This window comes from Salvia splendens, chromosome 13 (genome assembly GCF_004379255.2).
Source record: "Salvia splendens isolate huo1 chromosome 13, SspV2, whole genome shotgun sequence".
Taxonomy (NCBI): Eukaryota; Viridiplantae; Streptophyta; class Magnoliopsida; order Lamiales; family Lamiaceae; genus Salvia; species Salvia splendens.
Window position 1 is genome coordinate 24605901 of NC_056044.1, and position 17697 is coordinate 24623597.

The 17697-nt window shown below is 40.1% G+C and overlaps 2 protein-coding genes across 2 annotated transcripts; both read right to left on the minus strand.

Annotated features, from left to right (window-relative positions):
* Positions 1-1093: 1093 nt before the first annotated feature.
* Positions 1094-8810, minus strand: LOC121761527 (serine/threonine-protein phosphatase 7 long form homolog). Its single transcript, XM_042157170.1, has 4 exons — positions 8571-8810; positions 7734-8127; positions 1555-2018; positions 1094-1487 (listed from the first exon to the last, which is right to left on the minus strand). Exons 2-4 carry the CDS (start codon positions 8061-8063, stop codon positions 1358-1360), a joined length of 924 nt encoding a protein of 307 aa, XP_042013104.1. The 5' UTR covers positions 8064-8127; positions 8571-8810; the 3' UTR covers positions 1094-1357.
* Positions 8811-14936: 6126 nt separating this feature from the next.
* LOC121762830 (aquaporin PIP2-1-like) lies at positions 14937-16669 on the minus strand. Its single transcript, XM_042158836.1, has 4 exons — positions 16256-16669; positions 15824-16119; positions 15411-15551; positions 14937-15316 (listed from the first exon to the last, which is right to left on the minus strand). The coding sequence occupies exons 1-4, from the start codon at positions 16545-16547 to the stop codon at positions 15203-15205; spliced, it is 843 nt and encodes a 280-aa protein (XP_042014770.1). The 5' UTR covers positions 16548-16669; the 3' UTR covers positions 14937-15202.
* Positions 16670-17697: the final 1028 nt, after the last annotated feature.

Consider the following 17697-nt stretch of genomic DNA (forward strand, 5'->3'; position numbering starts at 1 on the left):
CTTATTTGTTGTTTATTTGCATATTATTAGGGTTTTTGATAAATTTATTTTAAACTTACTAAATTAGGGTTTATTGAAACTTTAATTGTTGTTGGTTTGTATATATATTATTGCAGAAATCATGCAAGTATTCGTGAGTTTATATTGTGGTGGTAGAATATTTCAACTTCCTCAAGTCGGCATTTGTTATGATCCTCCTCGTGCGAGAGCTTCCATCGTATTGAATTCATGTGTTTCATTATCTGAATTAGTTGCAATGATATGTGCTAAGATAAGAATAGATTCAAACCAACACTCTATCGAAATATCTTGGAGGCATTGTTTCTTGGGTACCGGTACGAGTTATGTATGTACTGGGGTTGACAGTGATGAAAGTGTGTTTTTTATGTTCAATGCGGCTCTAAATTCTACTCGGCATATTGAATTATTTGTTGAATATTCGTCTGTTGGAAATGCCTTCATCCCACCAATTGTTGATCATGGTGTTGGATCATCTACGAGGTTTGAACCTATGAGCATTGATTGCGGTATGAATGAGCAAACAGATGTTGCAGATGCTGCTGATGTTTGATTGAATACTCAAGAGAATGTACAAGAGCATGCTGATGTTCATGTTGTACGAGGAGAACTTGATCCACCATTGTCGTCATCATCGTCTGATGATATTTTAAGTGATGATTCTGGTGCTGACTCTAGTGATGAGGAGGTAGTGTATAAAACCGCCGTGCAAGGTGAACAACCACTTCCAGAATACGTTCACACTGGGTTGAAATATTTTCGCCGGCTGCCGAGTGGTCCTTCTGAGGTACCTCAAGTTGGTAATGAACGCAGTACCATGTATTGGGATGAAGAACATCCATATCGGATTAATGGGGGAACAAAATTTGATAGTAAGCTGCATGTGAAGACTGCTATTACTATGTGGAGTCCGAGGCAACACCGGCAATTTAGGGTGGTTGAGAGCAAATTAAGAAGGTGGCATGTCGTGTGCAAATATCCAGCAGGGAGGACAGAAGATGGGACAACTATTATCAGCGAGACCGAAGCTGAAAAAGCGAATGAATGTCGGTGGGAAGTTTCTGTACACACATGGCCCATGATGATATGTGGGAGATTAGGAAGTGGTGCGGACGCCATAGTTGTGAAGGCCATCGTAATGATAGAGGACATGCTAACTTTTCATCACCAATGAATGCTTTGTGTATTCGCCATCAGTTGCTAAAAAATGCCGAGTTCAGTGCCGCAAACGTAAGAAATTTTGTTCATGAAAAATTTCATGTGGTAATCAGTTATAAGAAGGCATGGTATGCACGGAGAAGGGCTTTAGAGATTGTATTTGGTGGATGTGAGGAGTCATTTAGGGATTTGCCAAGCTACATGCTTGAACTGCAGTATAGGAATCCAGGCACAATCGTTGAGTGGAGGCATAACGAGTTGTTGAGCCAGGCCACCTAGTGTGATTTCCTATCTGCGTTGTTCCTTTCCACCTATACATAAAATTGATGTAAGAAAATTACCCAATATGCATAAATAAATAAATACTTAGATATATACCTGGTGCCACATGGTGTATATGGCTCGTGCACAACTGATCCTTTGAACGAAGGCATCAATGTGGGCATTCTTTCCCACGCCCATAGGCGCAAAAGGATCATAGGCCCGCCCAACTCTTTCCTCTTATCCATGGAAGCCTCGCACAGATAATGATAAATGTAGGCCAATGCCGCACTTCCCCAACTAATAGTCTTCACCTCTTCCGGATCCCCAAGCGCATTCAACCACATAAATAGAACCTTACACCCCGTGGTGTCTGGTAGAATGAGACCTCCTGATAAAATTAGGGCATGGATACATGCCCTTTGGATGTATACGTACGTAGGTAGGTCATCACCCAGAGGCATCCTGGTCTGGTTGATCAGCGCGGTCATCAGCAAACCGCCTTGCTTTGTCTCTGTGGAAGTATCTGATATCCATCCCAACAGATCAGGGCACTTGCTGGTCCAATTTGGAAAGTTGACATGTGATGGTTTGGCGAATTTTTGATGGTGATGAATGCTGGAAAATACAGATCACGACACAGAGATTTACGTGGTTCGATTTACTGAAGTAAATCTACGTCCACGGGAAGAAAAGAGGGCAGAGTTGTATTGCTTGATCTGTTTTCTACAGCTTACAATACAGACTTGCTATTTGATATTTGATCTCTAGAGAACTTAACCCTTTTCTATCTGATCTAAGTTCTATTTATACATTGAACTAAGATCGTGGCTTGCATCACCACTAATGATGGTTGTGGATGTCGTGGAGGTCATGGAGATCCTGCATGGGTCCACTACCTCTTTGTTTGGTCCGCTTATCCCGCATGAGATCCTGCATGATTTGACACCACTAAATAGATCGTGTAGTGGTCATGAGATCCTGCATGGGTCCACTATCTCCCAGTTCGGTCGAATACTGAGACCGAACTGCTGAACTATTGCCGAGCAGCTTTTGCCGATCTGAGAGTAGAACTGATTGGTCGGCTTTTACCGAGCTGTAGGCTGGGGCCGAACTCTTTGGTAATGCCGAACTGATACTCTTCCTTGGGCTTTGGGCTGATGGGCCGTCACTGCTATTGGGCTTGTTTAGTCCGTACCCCATCACTACCCCCCCCGAAAGACGAAGTGAATCACTTCGGCGAAGCGAGTCACTTCGGCATTCTGGATAAAGGTACGGGGGAGGCTGACGTCAGGGGACGTGCCTTGCGCGTGACTGCATTAAATGCGACAGCCCTTGTGTAGAAAAATTTTTTTCCTTCTCTTAGTTTAGTTTCTTCCTTCTTGTAAAACGGCCTTGAAGCCCTTGTGTAGAAAAATTTTTTTCTTATGAATGAAAAAATTCTTCTTTCTGCTCTTGTGTCTTCGTATAGCCTTTCGTACTCTCTTACTCCTGTTGTGGTTTACTACCTGCTCGGTAAGCTGAAATGCCGAACTGACGTAGCTGCTTTGTATTCTTAACTCTCAAGGAGCTGGAGGTACTTCACTGGAAGCGGCTGTACTCTTCGGCTTTAGACGAAGCTGAGAAAAGAGCTATAGCTGACCAGATGAAGAATGACGAACTTTTGGCTCGTTCAATGAAGCTGGAGGCCGATAATAAGGACTTAGAGTCCGAAAAGAAGGATCTGGAGGCCGAGCTGAACACTGCCGTCGCTGAGAGGACTGCGTATGAGGATTTCATCTGCAGGCGTGGGGGAATGACCATCTCTGAAGTTCAGGAACGAGTTGACGAACTGTGGGAGGAATATCATGTACTCCGGAGGAACAATGCGCTGGAGAGCTCGGCTTGCCAACAAGTCGTGAAATCATTGCGGCGCTGGGCTTCTCGGTACGACATCATTCTTTCCCGGCGTCCCTCAATCGAGAGATTCCTTAGGCATTTCCCGTCAACAGATGGTCACACTCCAGCTCAAACCCCTGATTCACTTGCTCAAAACCTTACTCCAAGTCAGCAACGAACTCAGGAACAGCCGGAAACGTCAAGACAAGGACGGGCTGAAGTTCGTAGATGAGCTGTGATTATGAGTGAGCAAGATCAACAAATGCTTCGTGAAGAGACTCTTCGCCGCCGAGGTGCTAGAGCTTCCCGGGCTCAGGGAAGAGGTGGTAGGTCGATTAGAGCATCTCGTCGACCTGCTTATTCTTCAGCTGCCGAGAACGCCCGAACTCGGCTTCACGAGGATTTTGTGAATAGGTGGCTCAACTTTAGCAACCCCGGACAGTAGAATAGTCCTTTGTAATGGCGTAACGCCATTTTGTAGGGTAGCGGAGTTGTATGCCGAACAAGATTTGAAAAATGAAATTTTGTTTTCGCTTCTAACACTGTATTTACAGCTTAGCGAAAAAATTTCATCGTACTTGTCCTCGGTCTTATGAAGTAAACTTCTTTGACCGGACTTGGTCCTTGGTCTTATGAAGTAAACTTCTTTGACCGGACTTGGTCCTTGGTCTGATGAAATAAACATCTTTGACCGGACTCGTCTTTGGTCTGATGAAATAAACATCTTTGACCGGACTCGTCTTTGGTCTGATGAAATAAACATCTTTGACCGGACTCGTCTTTGGTCTGATGAAATAAACATCTTTGACCGGACTCGTCTTTGGTCTGATGAAATAAACATCTTTGACCGGACTCGTCTTTGGTCTGATGAAATAAACATCTTTGACCGGACTCGTCTTTGGTCTGATGAAATAAACATCTTTGACCGGACTTGTCTTTGGTCTGATGAAATAAACATCTTTGACCGGACTCGTCTTTGGTCTGATGAAATAAACATCTTTGACCGGACTCGTCTTTGGTCTGATGAAATAAACATCTTTGACCGGACTTGGTTTGTGTCCTAATTTGGCGAGTTTTATCGCTCGGATCGGACTTTCCGTTGTCCTAATTTGGGGATCGGACTTTCCCTTGTCCTAATTCGGCGAGTTTTATCGCGTGGATCGGACTTTCCCTTGTCCTAATTCAGGCAAGTTTTATCGCGTGAATCGGACTTTTGTTGCAGTTCGTTTCAGACGAAGTGCTTGATTCTTAAGCTGAATTGTGGTCTTGTATCCTCTTTAGAAGCTTGGACTTCACAATCGTTGGCTTATTGCAGTTCGTTTCAGACGAACTGCTTGTTTAAGCTGAATTGTGGTCTTGTATCCTCTTTAGAAGCTTGGACTTCACAATCGTTGGCTTATTGCAGTTCGTTTCAGACGAACTGCTTGTTTAAGCTGAATTGTGGTCTTGTATCCTCTTTAGAAGCTTGGACTTCACAATCGTTGGCTTATTGTTGCAGTTCGTTTCAGACGAACTGCTTGTTTCTTAAGCCGAATTGTGGTCTTGTATCCTCTTTAGAAGCTTGGACTCACAATCGTAGGCTTATATATGTTCTAAAAAGGGGATCAGCCTTCGAAGAACAAGATACCTCAGTAACATTTGTAAGAGACGACACGCACAGAGACAGACAAAACACACAGACAAAACGCACAGAGACAAACAAAGACCAAGCAAACCAAAGAAAGCACATTGACCGAACAGGACTCAAGATTGACTGACCGGACTGTCTCTTACAAATGGAACTTCTTGAGGTTGGAAATGTGCCATGTTCGGGGTACCTGTTCTCCTGACATGTGAGCCAATTTGTAAGACCCTTTGCCGAGGACTTCTGACACCCGATATGGACCTTCCCATGTGGGTTCGAGTTCGCCCAGCTTTTCTGCTCGGCTTACTTCGTTGTTTCTCAAGACGAGATCTCCCACTTGAAATTGCAGCTTTTTCACCCTTTGGTTATAATACCGGGCTACTTGCTCCTTGTACTTGGCTGCTTTTATGCAGGCCAATTCTCTTCTTTCTTCGGCCAGATCTAGTTCGGCTCTCAGTCCGTCATCATTCATTTCTGAGGAGAAATTTAGAGTTCGGGGACTGGGTATGCCGATCTCAACCGGAATCACGGCTTCAGTCCGTTTGCTTGTGGGTGGGAGACCGAGCTTTTAAACTTCTGCTCTATGACTTCAGAGACGATTTAGTCTTCCCGGCAGGGAGAGCGTCAATAGTTAGGATTACTCCATCATATTGCGGCTCGTTATCGTCTTCGGGATCCTGTTGCCTTTTCGGATCCTGAGGAGCGCAGTTCGCACCTCCCTGCTTTTTGTTCTTTTTCGGCTGCTTGCTTTGGTATTTTTTTAACGTCCCTGCTTTCACAAGGGCATCAATACCTGCAGCCAAATGTCGGCACTCCTCGGTATCGTGACCGTAGTCTTGATGGAAGGAGCAATATTGATCCTGAGGTCGGCGCGCGGCCGATTTCGTCATCCGCCTTGGCTTTTCGAACATATCGGAATGCAGTTCGAAAATTTCCGCTCTTGACTTGTTCAATGGTACGAACTGAGCGGGCGGCTTCTCAGGATTGAGACGTGGTCCCAATCTGCCTTGTACCGGTGCCCTTTGAATTCTTTCAAAAGGAGTTCGGCGAGGAAGCCTCTGATCGCTATGATCGGGCTTCTTTTCGTCTCCTCTAGATGAGCTGTCTAAAGACCGTTTTCGACGGTCTGCCTCATCGGCACGGGAGAACTGGTCCGCAATGTCCCACATCTCTTGAGCTGTTTGCGGACTGCATTCCACGAGCTTTCTGTAGAGAGCTCCGGGCAGGATTCCATTTTGGAATGCCGAAATGACAAGTAGATCATTGAGATCATCTACTTGTAGGCATTCCTTGTGGAATCTCGTCAAAAAGTCGCTGATCTTTTCGTCGCGACCTTGACGTATAGAAAGCAGCTGAGCCGAAGTGATTCGGGCTTCCGCTTTCTGAAAAAACCTCCTGTGGAAAGCCTCCATTAGATCTCGGTAAGATCTAATGCTGCCTTGGGGGAGGCTATCGAACCACCTTCTTGCGTTCCCGATAAGCAGCTCGGGGAACAGCTTGCACATATGGACCTCATTGAGACCTTGGTTCGCCATATTATACTGATAGCGTCCCAGGAAGTCATGAGGATCCACCAACCCATCATAAGTCATCGACGGAGTTCGGTAGTTCTGTGGAAGGGGAGTTCGGGTGATATCGTCCGAGAACGGAGTCTTCAATGCTCCGTACATGGCGAACCCGACATCTCTTCGGTATGGAGGAGATGGAGATCTCCTGTGATTCCGGTACCGAGGAGGAACAGGAACATGTCGGGGTTGAGGATTCTTCTTCCTGGAAGACACGGCACTACTGCGGTAGTGACTTTCATGTCTGGATGAGGAAGGAGAATCCACCGTTTTCGTCTTCGGCTGTTGGCTCTTTTGCAGGAAGGCTAAGAACTCATCCTGCTTCTCAGCCAAGAACAGCTTGACAGCCTCATTCAAATCAGGCTGCTGGGAAGACTCGGTGTGTGGACCTTTTGAGCGGCTTGTTCCTTCATCGTGAAAACTGGAAGTAGATGTCTCCCGAGGCTGTTTTCCGGACCTGCGGGCTGGACTAGCTTCCTCATGGTTTTCACGAACGGTATTACGGGTAGTGTGTGATCTGGTATGCATTTTTTTTTGGGGTGGAAAAAGGGTCAAAAATTCGCTTTATCACAAATTTGGTTCTCTGTTTCCCACAGACGGCGCCAGTGATGGTTTGGCGAATTTTTGATGGTGATGAATGCTGGAAAATACAGATCACGACACAGAGATTTACGTGGTTCGATTTACTGAAGTAAATCTACGTCCACGGGAAGAAAAGAGGGCAGAGTTGTATTGCTTGATCTGTTTTCTACGGCTTACAATACAGACTTGCTATTTGATATTTGATCTCTAGAGAACTTAACCCTTTTCTATCTGATCTAAGTTCTATTTATACATTGAACTAAGATCGTGGCTTGCATCACCACTAATGATGGTTGTGGATGTCGTGGAGGTCATGGAGATCCCGCATGGGTCCACTACCTCTTTGTTTGGTCCGCTTATCCCGCATGAGATCCTGCATGATTTGACACCACTAAATAGATCGTGTAGTGGTCATGAGATCCTGCATGGGTCCACTATCTCCCAGTTCGGTCGAATACTGAGACCGAACTGCTGAACTATTGCCGAACAGCTTTTGCCGATCTGAGAGTAGAACTGATTGGTCGGCTTTTACCGAGCTGTAGGCTGGGGCCGAACTCTTTGGTAATGCCGAACTGATACTCTTCCTTGGGCTTTGGGCTGATGGGCCGTCACTGCTATTGGGCTTGTTTAGTCCGTACCCCATCAACATGATAGTCACGCCCTGTGAAAAAGTGACCATCCGCCCTCAAGCCCCAAATGGCTTGCACATCTTCCAAGATGATCGTCGCCTCACCGATCGGTAGATGGAAAGTGTGCGTCTCCGGCCTCCAACGCTCAATCAAAGTCGTGATCAGCTCATTGTCGACCTTCATGGGCCTCCCACAATCCATCACGCCTTTGAAACCAAAGGCGTCAAGCCAGTATCTAACATTCTCATGAATGTCGATGTCCCAAGTCTTACTTTCTATCCTTCGGACTTTAAATACTTGTGTTGTGCCCTCTTTCATGAGTTTATTTGAAATATGATGTTTCTGCATATTTAGCACGGGTCTTCGGGTCCATATAATAATTGTCCGCTAGAACTTGAAGTCTCCATCTAATCTAAGTACATATTCACAAAACAGCAATTACAAACTCACAATTGCAATACAAATAACATATACATTCAAATTCATCGTCAAAATAACAACACATCATAAACCAAATCATTCACTCCAATTCAACACAATTCATGATTTATAAGGCATAATTTACATATAACTACTAAATTAGAAGGTTAAATTAAAAGATGCATTTCAACCTATACTCTATTCTCCAATAACAACCAAAATCACAACACCAAGCATCTCAAACATGTCAATAACTATACAATATAATGAATTTAACCACTAAACTCCATTACAATTAACTGCACAACAAAAAATCGGTCAAAATTGAGCAATTTGTTATAAACCCTAATTTACAAAAATTAGGGGAAATCTAAACAAACTATGCAAATTAACAACAAATAAGGAAGGAATGTTGAAGGATTGAACGAAACTTACCGGAACACAAGGGGAAATCGTCGGATTCGCCGGATTTGCTAAGGAAAAATCGCCAAATTCGCCTTAGACTCTTTCTTCTGCGTTTGAATGAGCCTTCTTCCTCTCGGTCGACTGATTTAATTCGAATTAGAGACACATGAGCATCATGCGTCTCTCCCTAAACGCATGACGCTCATGCGTCGTCCGTGAAAATTTAAAAAAAAATAAGAGACGCATGAGGGAGATGCGTCTCTACCTAAGACGCATGACCCTCATGCGTCGTTAAAAAATGAAAAAAAAAGAGAGACGCATGACCCTCATGCGTCTTTCTGAAAGACGCATTATCGTCACGCGTCTCATTAAAAGGAGACGCATGAGGGTCATGCATCTCTCCTTAAACCGGAACAAAAAAAAAGTCTAGTACAAACACAGAATTATATCTCTTGTATAGAACAAAAGAAGAAAAAACCCTCATAACATGCCATTTTCGGAATGTAAGCGAAATGGTTTAAATCAATTTTTTATTGATTTTCAAAATACACGATTTAAATTTACACAGATTTTTCAGACAACATCAAAAATTTGTAATTAATTTTGGAATTATTTACTTCATTAAATTAAGTAAACTTTTGAAATATTTTGAGGCCACAAATCCACATGATTAATGACCCCAAACATGATATTGTTATTTTCAATTTCAGCAATCATCATGATTGTTGTGCTTCAATCTCATTCAAACTCTATTTATTATGAAAAAAAATCTAAAAAAAAGTTATTGAATTTCTTTAAATTACAAAATCACTAAAAATTAACTGTTAATAAACGACATATAGTCACATAAAAGGATAGGATAATCATAGCATCACTTTGGTCTTTGGTGTTGGTGAACTAATAGAAATAACATAGAAAGTACAAAATCAAACATCATCCATAATCATATATATATCCAAAAGTAAGACATAGCAGTTAGTTTGAGCTTGTCAACCATGAATCCCACTTAATTGGTTCCTTCCCTCCAACTTAGTTAATACTCCATGTAAGATAACCACAATCAAGTTCAACATAACGTGAATTTGAGTTGATCAACCACCAAGTTTAAAGAGCCACTTCTTTTCTCAATATCTCAAGTTTGTAAGCAAAAATACCAGTTGATTACAGAACATTGATTCAGGATTCTAAATTAGTATATTTAGTTAAACAAGACAAGAAAGGTTGAAACAAAATGAAGAGATGAGAAAAAAGCATGCATGGCTCCACACATGCCATTCACGACGGCCTTCCACCTAGGGAGGGAGGCCGCAAATGGCATACAAGGAGCCAGGCATACAAGGAGCCAGGCACGCGCAACACAGCACATACCTGCCTGATACCTCTGGAAAACCAAAACAAAGCCCCTTATAGATGGAACTACCCAATTGGCCGGCCTATCATATATTTATAGGTAATCAAGAAACGATCAGTTTGCAATCAGCCAACGACAAAGGAAGTAGCTAGGCTTATAGTTGGGAAATGGACAGTGTGTAAATAGTAATATGTTGAGATTGACTTCACCTCATGAAAACGAAGCATCATTTCCTTTTTTTCCCTGTCAGACTCAGGTATGAAGGGGGCTCATCTCTTCATGGACTCATAAGGATTACGACTTGAGCATCTCTTCACACTAGGATTCTGTACGCAATTAGTTAAGAAAACCCACACACACACACACATATTGTCATAATTAATGACAATCAATGTTGGGACTTGGGGTGATTAAGAGAGTACACAACCATTGACCATGGTTAGTTGGACCATAATTAACCATGTGATGTTGGTGCCTAATTAGCAGGATTAGGTTTTGTTTATATATTGTTAAAGATGAGTATCTATGGAGTAATCTTATACAGAAACGTTTAATTTGTAAATTTTGATATACATATATAATTAAGAAGCTTACTTCTTTCAACTTATGAGAATAGTATACATGGGACATGTATATTAACTTCATGAGTAGACTATTGCTATTATAGTAAAAGCAGCCGCCTTATTAGAATCTTGTGTTTAATTTGAGAGGTAATCTATGGTTATGGTATGAATAGGGGTGGATATGCCCACAGGCAGTGGCGGATCCGGGGGGGGGGCAGTCGCCCCCTCCATGCGACTAATTTCCCCTTATCTCGGATGTATATTTTCCATATCCGCCCCCTCCGACGTCGCCCCGTTGACCGAAAAAAAATAACCATTATCTCCCAAGCTCAATTGAAATAAAATTTTAAAACTCAACTCAAGCCCAATTTAAAAAGAACTAAAAGCCCAATCGTATCTACCTTTTCAATAAAATTAAACTCTAATAAATAAAAAATAATAATGAATAAACTTCAGCCCTAAAGAAATCCCCAAATTCCATACGCTCTGGCGGAGGGAGTGACGAGTCTGCTCCTAGCGAAGCTCTGATTTCCTCTGTGCCGTCCACCCTCCGGACTCCACAACCACAACTCCACAAGTCCGCCCCTGCTGGCTGCTGCCTCTCCAATTTCCATCTCAAGAAGAAGCCCAACTATTCTCAAATTCCAGAAGCATAATTTCATAAATTTGAAGGTGTGTTGTGTTTTAAAATTCAAATTCATGTCTTTGAATTTGTAGATTTAGGCATTTAGCCATTGAGGAAAGATTAAATATTTTCCTTTTGGAATAGGAAAGAAAAGTAGCTTAGAAGATTAAAGAGGCAGCAGCAGCTCATAGTTGAAACTTGAAACAGGAAAAAAAAAATACAACAGCTGCATTTGAATTTTAAAGAGATTGGAAATTTGGAATGACTATAAAATGAGAAGTGCCAAAGTGGTTAGTGGTTTATATAATTTGAAACTTTTGTTGATGTTGTGAGAAGAGAAGTACGATTGAATGGTATTGAAGATTTGGCTAGCCTATCTCAGAAGATTGTTGAAACCAAGAAAGATAAAGTTTTTCCGTTGGTTTATCGTCTGATTGAGTTGGTATTGATCTTACCTGTAGCGACTGCATCTGTTGAAAGAGTATTTTCAGCAATGAAATTTGTCAAGACTGACTTGCAGAATAGGATGAGAGATGAGTGGTTGAATGACAGTTTGGTAGTATACAATGAAAGATCCATCTTTGCTAGTGTTTCTAATGAAAGAATCTTGAAACGTTTTCAAGATATGGATATCCGTAGAAATCAGTTGTCTCGGTTAACAGATGCTAGAGCTACTTGAATTGTAATAAACTTTCATTTTGCTAAAAAAAATATTGAAGTATTATATTTAATATTTTATTATTTATTATTTTATTTTGCCCCGTCCGTTTTTTAATCCTGGATCCGCCACTGACAATAGGGGTGTAGCGCAGTTGGTACCGGAGGGACAGATCTTGCCGCAATGAATATGGATGGATATTTGGTTGAGCGAGCCGCGCACATTTATAGTGGTAGCTGCATTGCCACCTCTATTTTATAGGTAACGCCCATTCTATAATTGTTTATTTTCCTTAAAGGATTTTGAGATGGAAGTTCAAAATGACGAGTGCTATTAAAAGTTTGAGATATCTGAACTTAATTTTTATGCTGTATAATATTTATTGATTGGTACGATACTACCTAGAATTTCCAATAAAGACTGTGCTATATAAATGATCATCGATTCATCATGATCTAAAATATTCATGGTACAAGTATAACAAGTATTTATATTTTGACAAAATTATATTTAAGAAAAAGATATTCAATAGCCTGTTTATAACATTAGGTTACTACAAATACTTTTGGTATATGTAATAGTAGTATATTTGTTTGCGGAATGAAAAGTAAGTTGTGACTTAAATAGAGTGAAAACTAATAAGTACTAGTACTCTCTCTATTCCATAGTAATAGAGTCATTTTCGTACGTTCTATAGTAGTTGATTATTTTTCTTTTTAGTAAAAGACAACACATTTCTTTGGACTTATGTGTTAGGGTTAGTATACTGAAAAGCATGTTTCGAGAGACTTCACACGAATAGAATCTTGCTTGTATACGGAAAAACTCTAGAATCCACTTTTGACCCGATTCAGTATCATTCGAGCAGTTTGCACGAATAGAATCAATATATTGTTACATTGTGTTTGCTTGTGCGTTTATAAGATGTTTTATAAACATTTAAATGCACAAGAAGTAAACAAAGCCTACGTCTTTTGCTTAGTAGACTGGTCGTGGGCTGCGCTCACTTTAAGGTACCACAATCGGTTCTAAGCAATGCTTTGCAAAAGAAAAGAAGAATTTCACAACCTATAGATAGGCTTTGGCTACCTATCGTGAAAGGTTGCAATGTCAGTCCGATTATTTCTAAGCCTTATTGAAATAAGATGACGTTGGTGTGGTATAACACTGAATGGATCTAACAGCAAGACAAGTCTTTATGCTATCTACTGAAAGACGAGGTCTTGATAATTAATTTCTTAATCTACATACGTTAGCATTGAGCATACAACATTGAGTATCTACTACTTTGACTTACCAAAGGTGCGAGTTTTTCGTCACCCAACGATCCAGGTATATTGGGTAGTGGTGATCATTATCTAGCGGTGCTAGGATTGCTATTACGTTGAATCGTGCGCGAGGTGAGTCTCGTTTTATAATGTCCTCAAGAGGAGCTTGAACAAGGTTTTATTATTCGGAAACTGGTCAGCTGGAGTTTTATTACTCTATGAATAATAAATAAGTGTTTCTTGCTAAGTCCACTCTTGGAATTAATAAGATGTTAATTAATTAAGTTCATAGCAGACATTAATTAATTAATGGACATTTATATCTTAAGCGCGGGAAATAAATAATAAACAAAATGGAAACCCGGATTACTTGTAATTTCAAATTTGGATGGGGAGTTCAATATTACTTCTGTAGTGGCTGCTCGTAATATTCTAATATAAGCTTGTATTAAATTGTGGGTTCAATTTAATTAGTAAAAAGCTAATTGGAGGAGCCCATATCCAAAACCTTCCATAAATCCCTGACTGGGCCCAATATGAACTATTATAAATAGGAGAATAAAGGAGATAGAAAATATACAATTAATTAACATGAAAATTTCGCCCACTCTAATTTTAGAGGGGACGAAAGTTTCAAAAAGATTTTCTCCTCCGTGAGATTTTCAGCTCCTCCTCCGTGAGAAATTTCTGTCTTCTTTATTCAAGTCCTAGTGTTTCGATAAGATCAGCCCACCCTGATGTCGGAATAGAGTTCGGGACACCAGTCAGAAGATCCGTGGTCTAGTATTAAAGATCATCGTGGAGAAGGCGAGAGCAATCGACGATTCTTTGGAGAATCAACAAGGTAAATTGACTACCTCCGTAGCAAGCATGTTTTAGGGATTTTTTGTGCTAAATCATGTTTGAAATTCAAGTTATGAGCATGATACATGTGATAATTACACGAATAGAATTTGTCTAAATAATCTGCAAAATAGATCCGTGTATGTGATCCGTTAGAACGCATGCTTCCGCTGCCAACCCCTTCAAACTTATGTTACTTTCCTTTACTATATTCTCTCATCATCTCTCTACCTTTATTTTCTACTTTATTCTTTTTTAGCTAACTCACTTAACATAATTTTTCTTAAATTGCCTTCCGAAAAGAAATGTCAATAATATCATAACAAATGGAGTACTAGGCTAAATAGTTCTATTTGTGAAGAAACTAGTTTGATAGACCCAGCTCTATTTCAAAGCGGCTATCTCTATTTCTAGTCTCGGTCAAATTTCATTAAACTCTTATTTACTTTCATTAGCTACAAAATCGAGCTTGAATCTATTGTTTTGAAATTTTGAGATCAATTCACTGATCATAATGAGTATAATATATAACTCGAAATTTAAATTCATATATTAATGAAATTTATAGATACAACCGTAATAAAGTTCACTTTCCAAAATTTACATGTGAAATTTTATTCGAATTATGAATTAAAATATACTCCCTTCATTCCACTCTAATTGACACATTTTTTTTAGATATCTCATTCTAAATAACACATTTCTTAAAAACATTATTCTTTCTACTTTATTCTCTTTCTATTTAACTCACAAAATAAAATTGCATAAAATTTTGTTTCGAATAAGAAATGTTGTATTTATAGTTTGTAATAAGTTACATTCCAAATTATATTGAGTTGGCTACTTGGCTTATAATCTCAATGGATAGAGGACTATGACATTCAAAGTACAAGTAATTAAGAAGCTTATTTAATTGGGTTTCTCAATTAATAGTTTGGGTGAGGCCCGATGCTTATCAGGCCTTAATACACCCGAATGCAATCAAATTCGAGCCTTTCATATTTATTGGGCCAGCCTGGACTGACATAATTTTAATAATATATCACCTCAATTTCGTTTTATTTAAACAACAAATATAGCAAACAATATAAACACAAGTGCTTCATAAAATTTACACATTAAATTGAGGATAGTGCACTTGCAACAACGTCACACTTGGATGCTCCAAGCAGCGAAATCAAGAATCAAAAGGAGAAGGCCCGAAATAAAACCCAAAAAAAACATACAGTAGAAAAAAATCACCATTCGGGCCATTAAAACCACGGCCCGCTTGACGATATCACACTAATAATTTACAATTGCTCCAATCGATCTTGAATTATAAATCCTTATTCCAAGTCCCAGAAATGTTTTTTTAATAAGAACTCTTGAATGATCCAAAAGATTTTGAAGATCCGGCCCGAAGAACGAACTGATGGTAGATTGCAGCTATGGCTGCTCCCACGAAGGGCCCAACCCAGAATATCCACTGCAAGAATTGATGAAAATAATATATGATCAGTTTTTTTTTTACAAATTCAAGATATATTTAATAAATTCAAAATTAATATATGTACACGTACTTGATCATCCCATGCTTTGTCTTTGCCGTAGATGACGGCGGCTCCGAAACTACGGGCCGGGTTGATGCCCGTACCCGTGATTGGGATGGTTGCTAAGTGAACCATAAACACCGCAAATCCAATTGGAAGCGGCGCCAAAACCTACAATTAAGATTTAAAATAAGTTCAATTGATGCAAGTTAAAAGAGACCGAAATTGAACAACACATATATTAGCTCCGTCGAAGATGACACGAGTTTTAATATAAAATTAATAAATTAAAAAATAAATAAAAGAAAAAAGTGATTAAAATGTTGTTTGAATATTTAAGGATTAATTTTGGTGAACAGTCTAAAATAATATAAGTAAGACTATTTATCGAGTTAGAGAGAATATGTTACTGGATGACAAAGTTTAAAGATATGATGTCTCACCGGAACATGGGAGTCCCTAGCATTCCTCTTAGGATCAGTGGCGGCGAAAACGGTGTAGACGAGAACAAATGTTCCGATGATCTCAGCCGCGACCCCGGTGCCCGTGCTGTACCCATCGGACAGCTCATTAGCGCCGCCACCATATCTCACGTAGTAGGCCTTCTGGAACGCCTTCACCAGCCCACACCCACACACCGCACCTAAGCACTGCGCCACCATGTACAACACCGCCCGAACCAACGACACCTTACGGGCCAGCAATAGCCCGAATGTCACCGCCGGGTTAATATGACCACCTGCATACATATTCGCCACGCCGAAAAAATTAATTCTATAAATCAAGATTTTGAAATTTTAAATTTTTTTAAAAATAGCATCCCCTGATAGATAAATAGATGGATAAATAGATAGATAGATGGATAGAGAGATGACCGGAAATGCCGGCGGTGCAGTAAACGAGGACAAAGATCATGCCGCCGAAGGCCCAGGCGATGCCGAGGATCCCGACGCCGCCGCACTGGTCGGCGGCGCTCTGGCTCTTGTAGCCGATGACGGTGAGGACAGTGACGTAGAGGAACAAGAGGGTTGCGACGAATTCGGCGATGATGGCTCTGTAAAACGACCATTTTCCGAGCTCCTCCACGTCGATCAACGGCGCCGGTGGAGGATCTTGGTAGTCCTTTCCGCCGCCGTGTTCAGCTCCCACCTCAATGTCCTTGCCCATTTCAGTTTTCTTATGAATTGGTTTGAGTTTTTTGTTGCTTTTGTGGGTAGCGATGATGATTTGTGGGTTGGAATTGGAGTGGTATTTATATATATGAAGTCGGAGAAATTATTGATAGGAGTACTACTAATTAATTTGATTGTGTATTGCCGCCCCTAAAGAAATTAGCTTCCATCCTTTTTTAAAAAAAATTTCATAATCTATTCGACCCTACCTTTAACCGCCCTAAGTGGCAAGTGGGCAACTATTTTCCAATAATTGTGCGGTTTCGCTGTTTTCATATTACCACGGTACCACCTCCACTTATAATACTTACTCTCTCCTCCCTTAAATGTTTTATTTTTTCTTTTTTTATCTATCCATTTATTGTCTCATTTATACACTTTAAGTTCGACACGAGTTTTAATATAAAATTTGTAAGTAGGAGAAATGTAGAGAGAAAAAGTAACTAAAGTATTGTTAGTGTAGAATGAGTCTCACCTCATAGAAAAAAAAGATTTTTCAAAATTAGAAAGTGCATATTCTTGTGAGACGGACTAAAAAGTAAAAAGTGCATATTTTTGTGGGACAGAGGGACTATAATATTTGGTAAGTGAACCTTTCATTTCACTAACCCATTATATTTACCGTCTTTAAATGTCTCATTTTTTTTATCTGTCTATTAATAAATAAGTATCTCATTTCACTTTTATAAGAGCATCCACAACCGTGCTCTTGCCAACGAGCACGGTTGTGGGCCCGGCCCCACTTTTTCTGTCTTCTCTTAGGCAAGAGCACAACACCCACAACCGTGCTCTTCCGCAAGGACGAGCACAAGAGTCCCACCATTCTATTAGTCAATTTAAATAAAAAAATTTCCATAATATTAAAATTCATTAAAAAAAACCGAAATAATATTACAAATAAAATAAAAATTACATAATTAAAATCCTAAAAAAATAAAAATTACATAATTAAAATCCTAAAAATTAAAAATTACGTAATTAAACTCCTACAAATTAAAAATTACGTTATTAAACTCCTAAAAATTAAAAATTACATAATTAAAGGCTAAAAATACCTTCGTGGAAGACTATTCATCCGGCGGCACTACCCCCAATTATTTTTGGAGACCCAATATCATGGCCTCATGCGATCGAAGTTGCGCGGG

Bases quoted from the DNA above. Each gene is read 5' to 3' on its own strand.
- LOC121761527 (XM_042157170.1), bottom strand. From the start codon at position 8,063: ATGCAGAAACATCATATTTCAAATAAACTCATGAAAGAGGGCACAACA. The intron at 2,019-7,733 runs GTTGATGGGGTA...AAACCATCACAT, and splicing joins TCACAGGGCGTGACTATCAT to GTCAACTTTCCAAATTGGAC. The intron at 1,488-1,554 runs GTATATATCTAA...TTTTATGTATAG, and splicing joins TATACACCATGTGGCACCAG to GTGGAAAGGAACAACGCAGA.
- LOC121762830 (XM_042158836.1), bottom strand. From the start codon at position 16,547: ATGGGCAAGGACATTGAGGTGGGAGCTGAACACGGCGGCGGAAAGGAC. The intron at 16,120-16,255 runs GTCATCTCTCTA...ATATGTATGCAG, and splicing joins CTGCACCGCCGGCATTTCCG to GTGGTCATATTAACCCGGCG. The intron at 15,552-15,823 runs GTGAGACATCAT...TCTTAATTGTAG, and splicing joins CTAGGGACTCCCATGTTCCG to GTTTTGGCGCCGCTTCCAAT.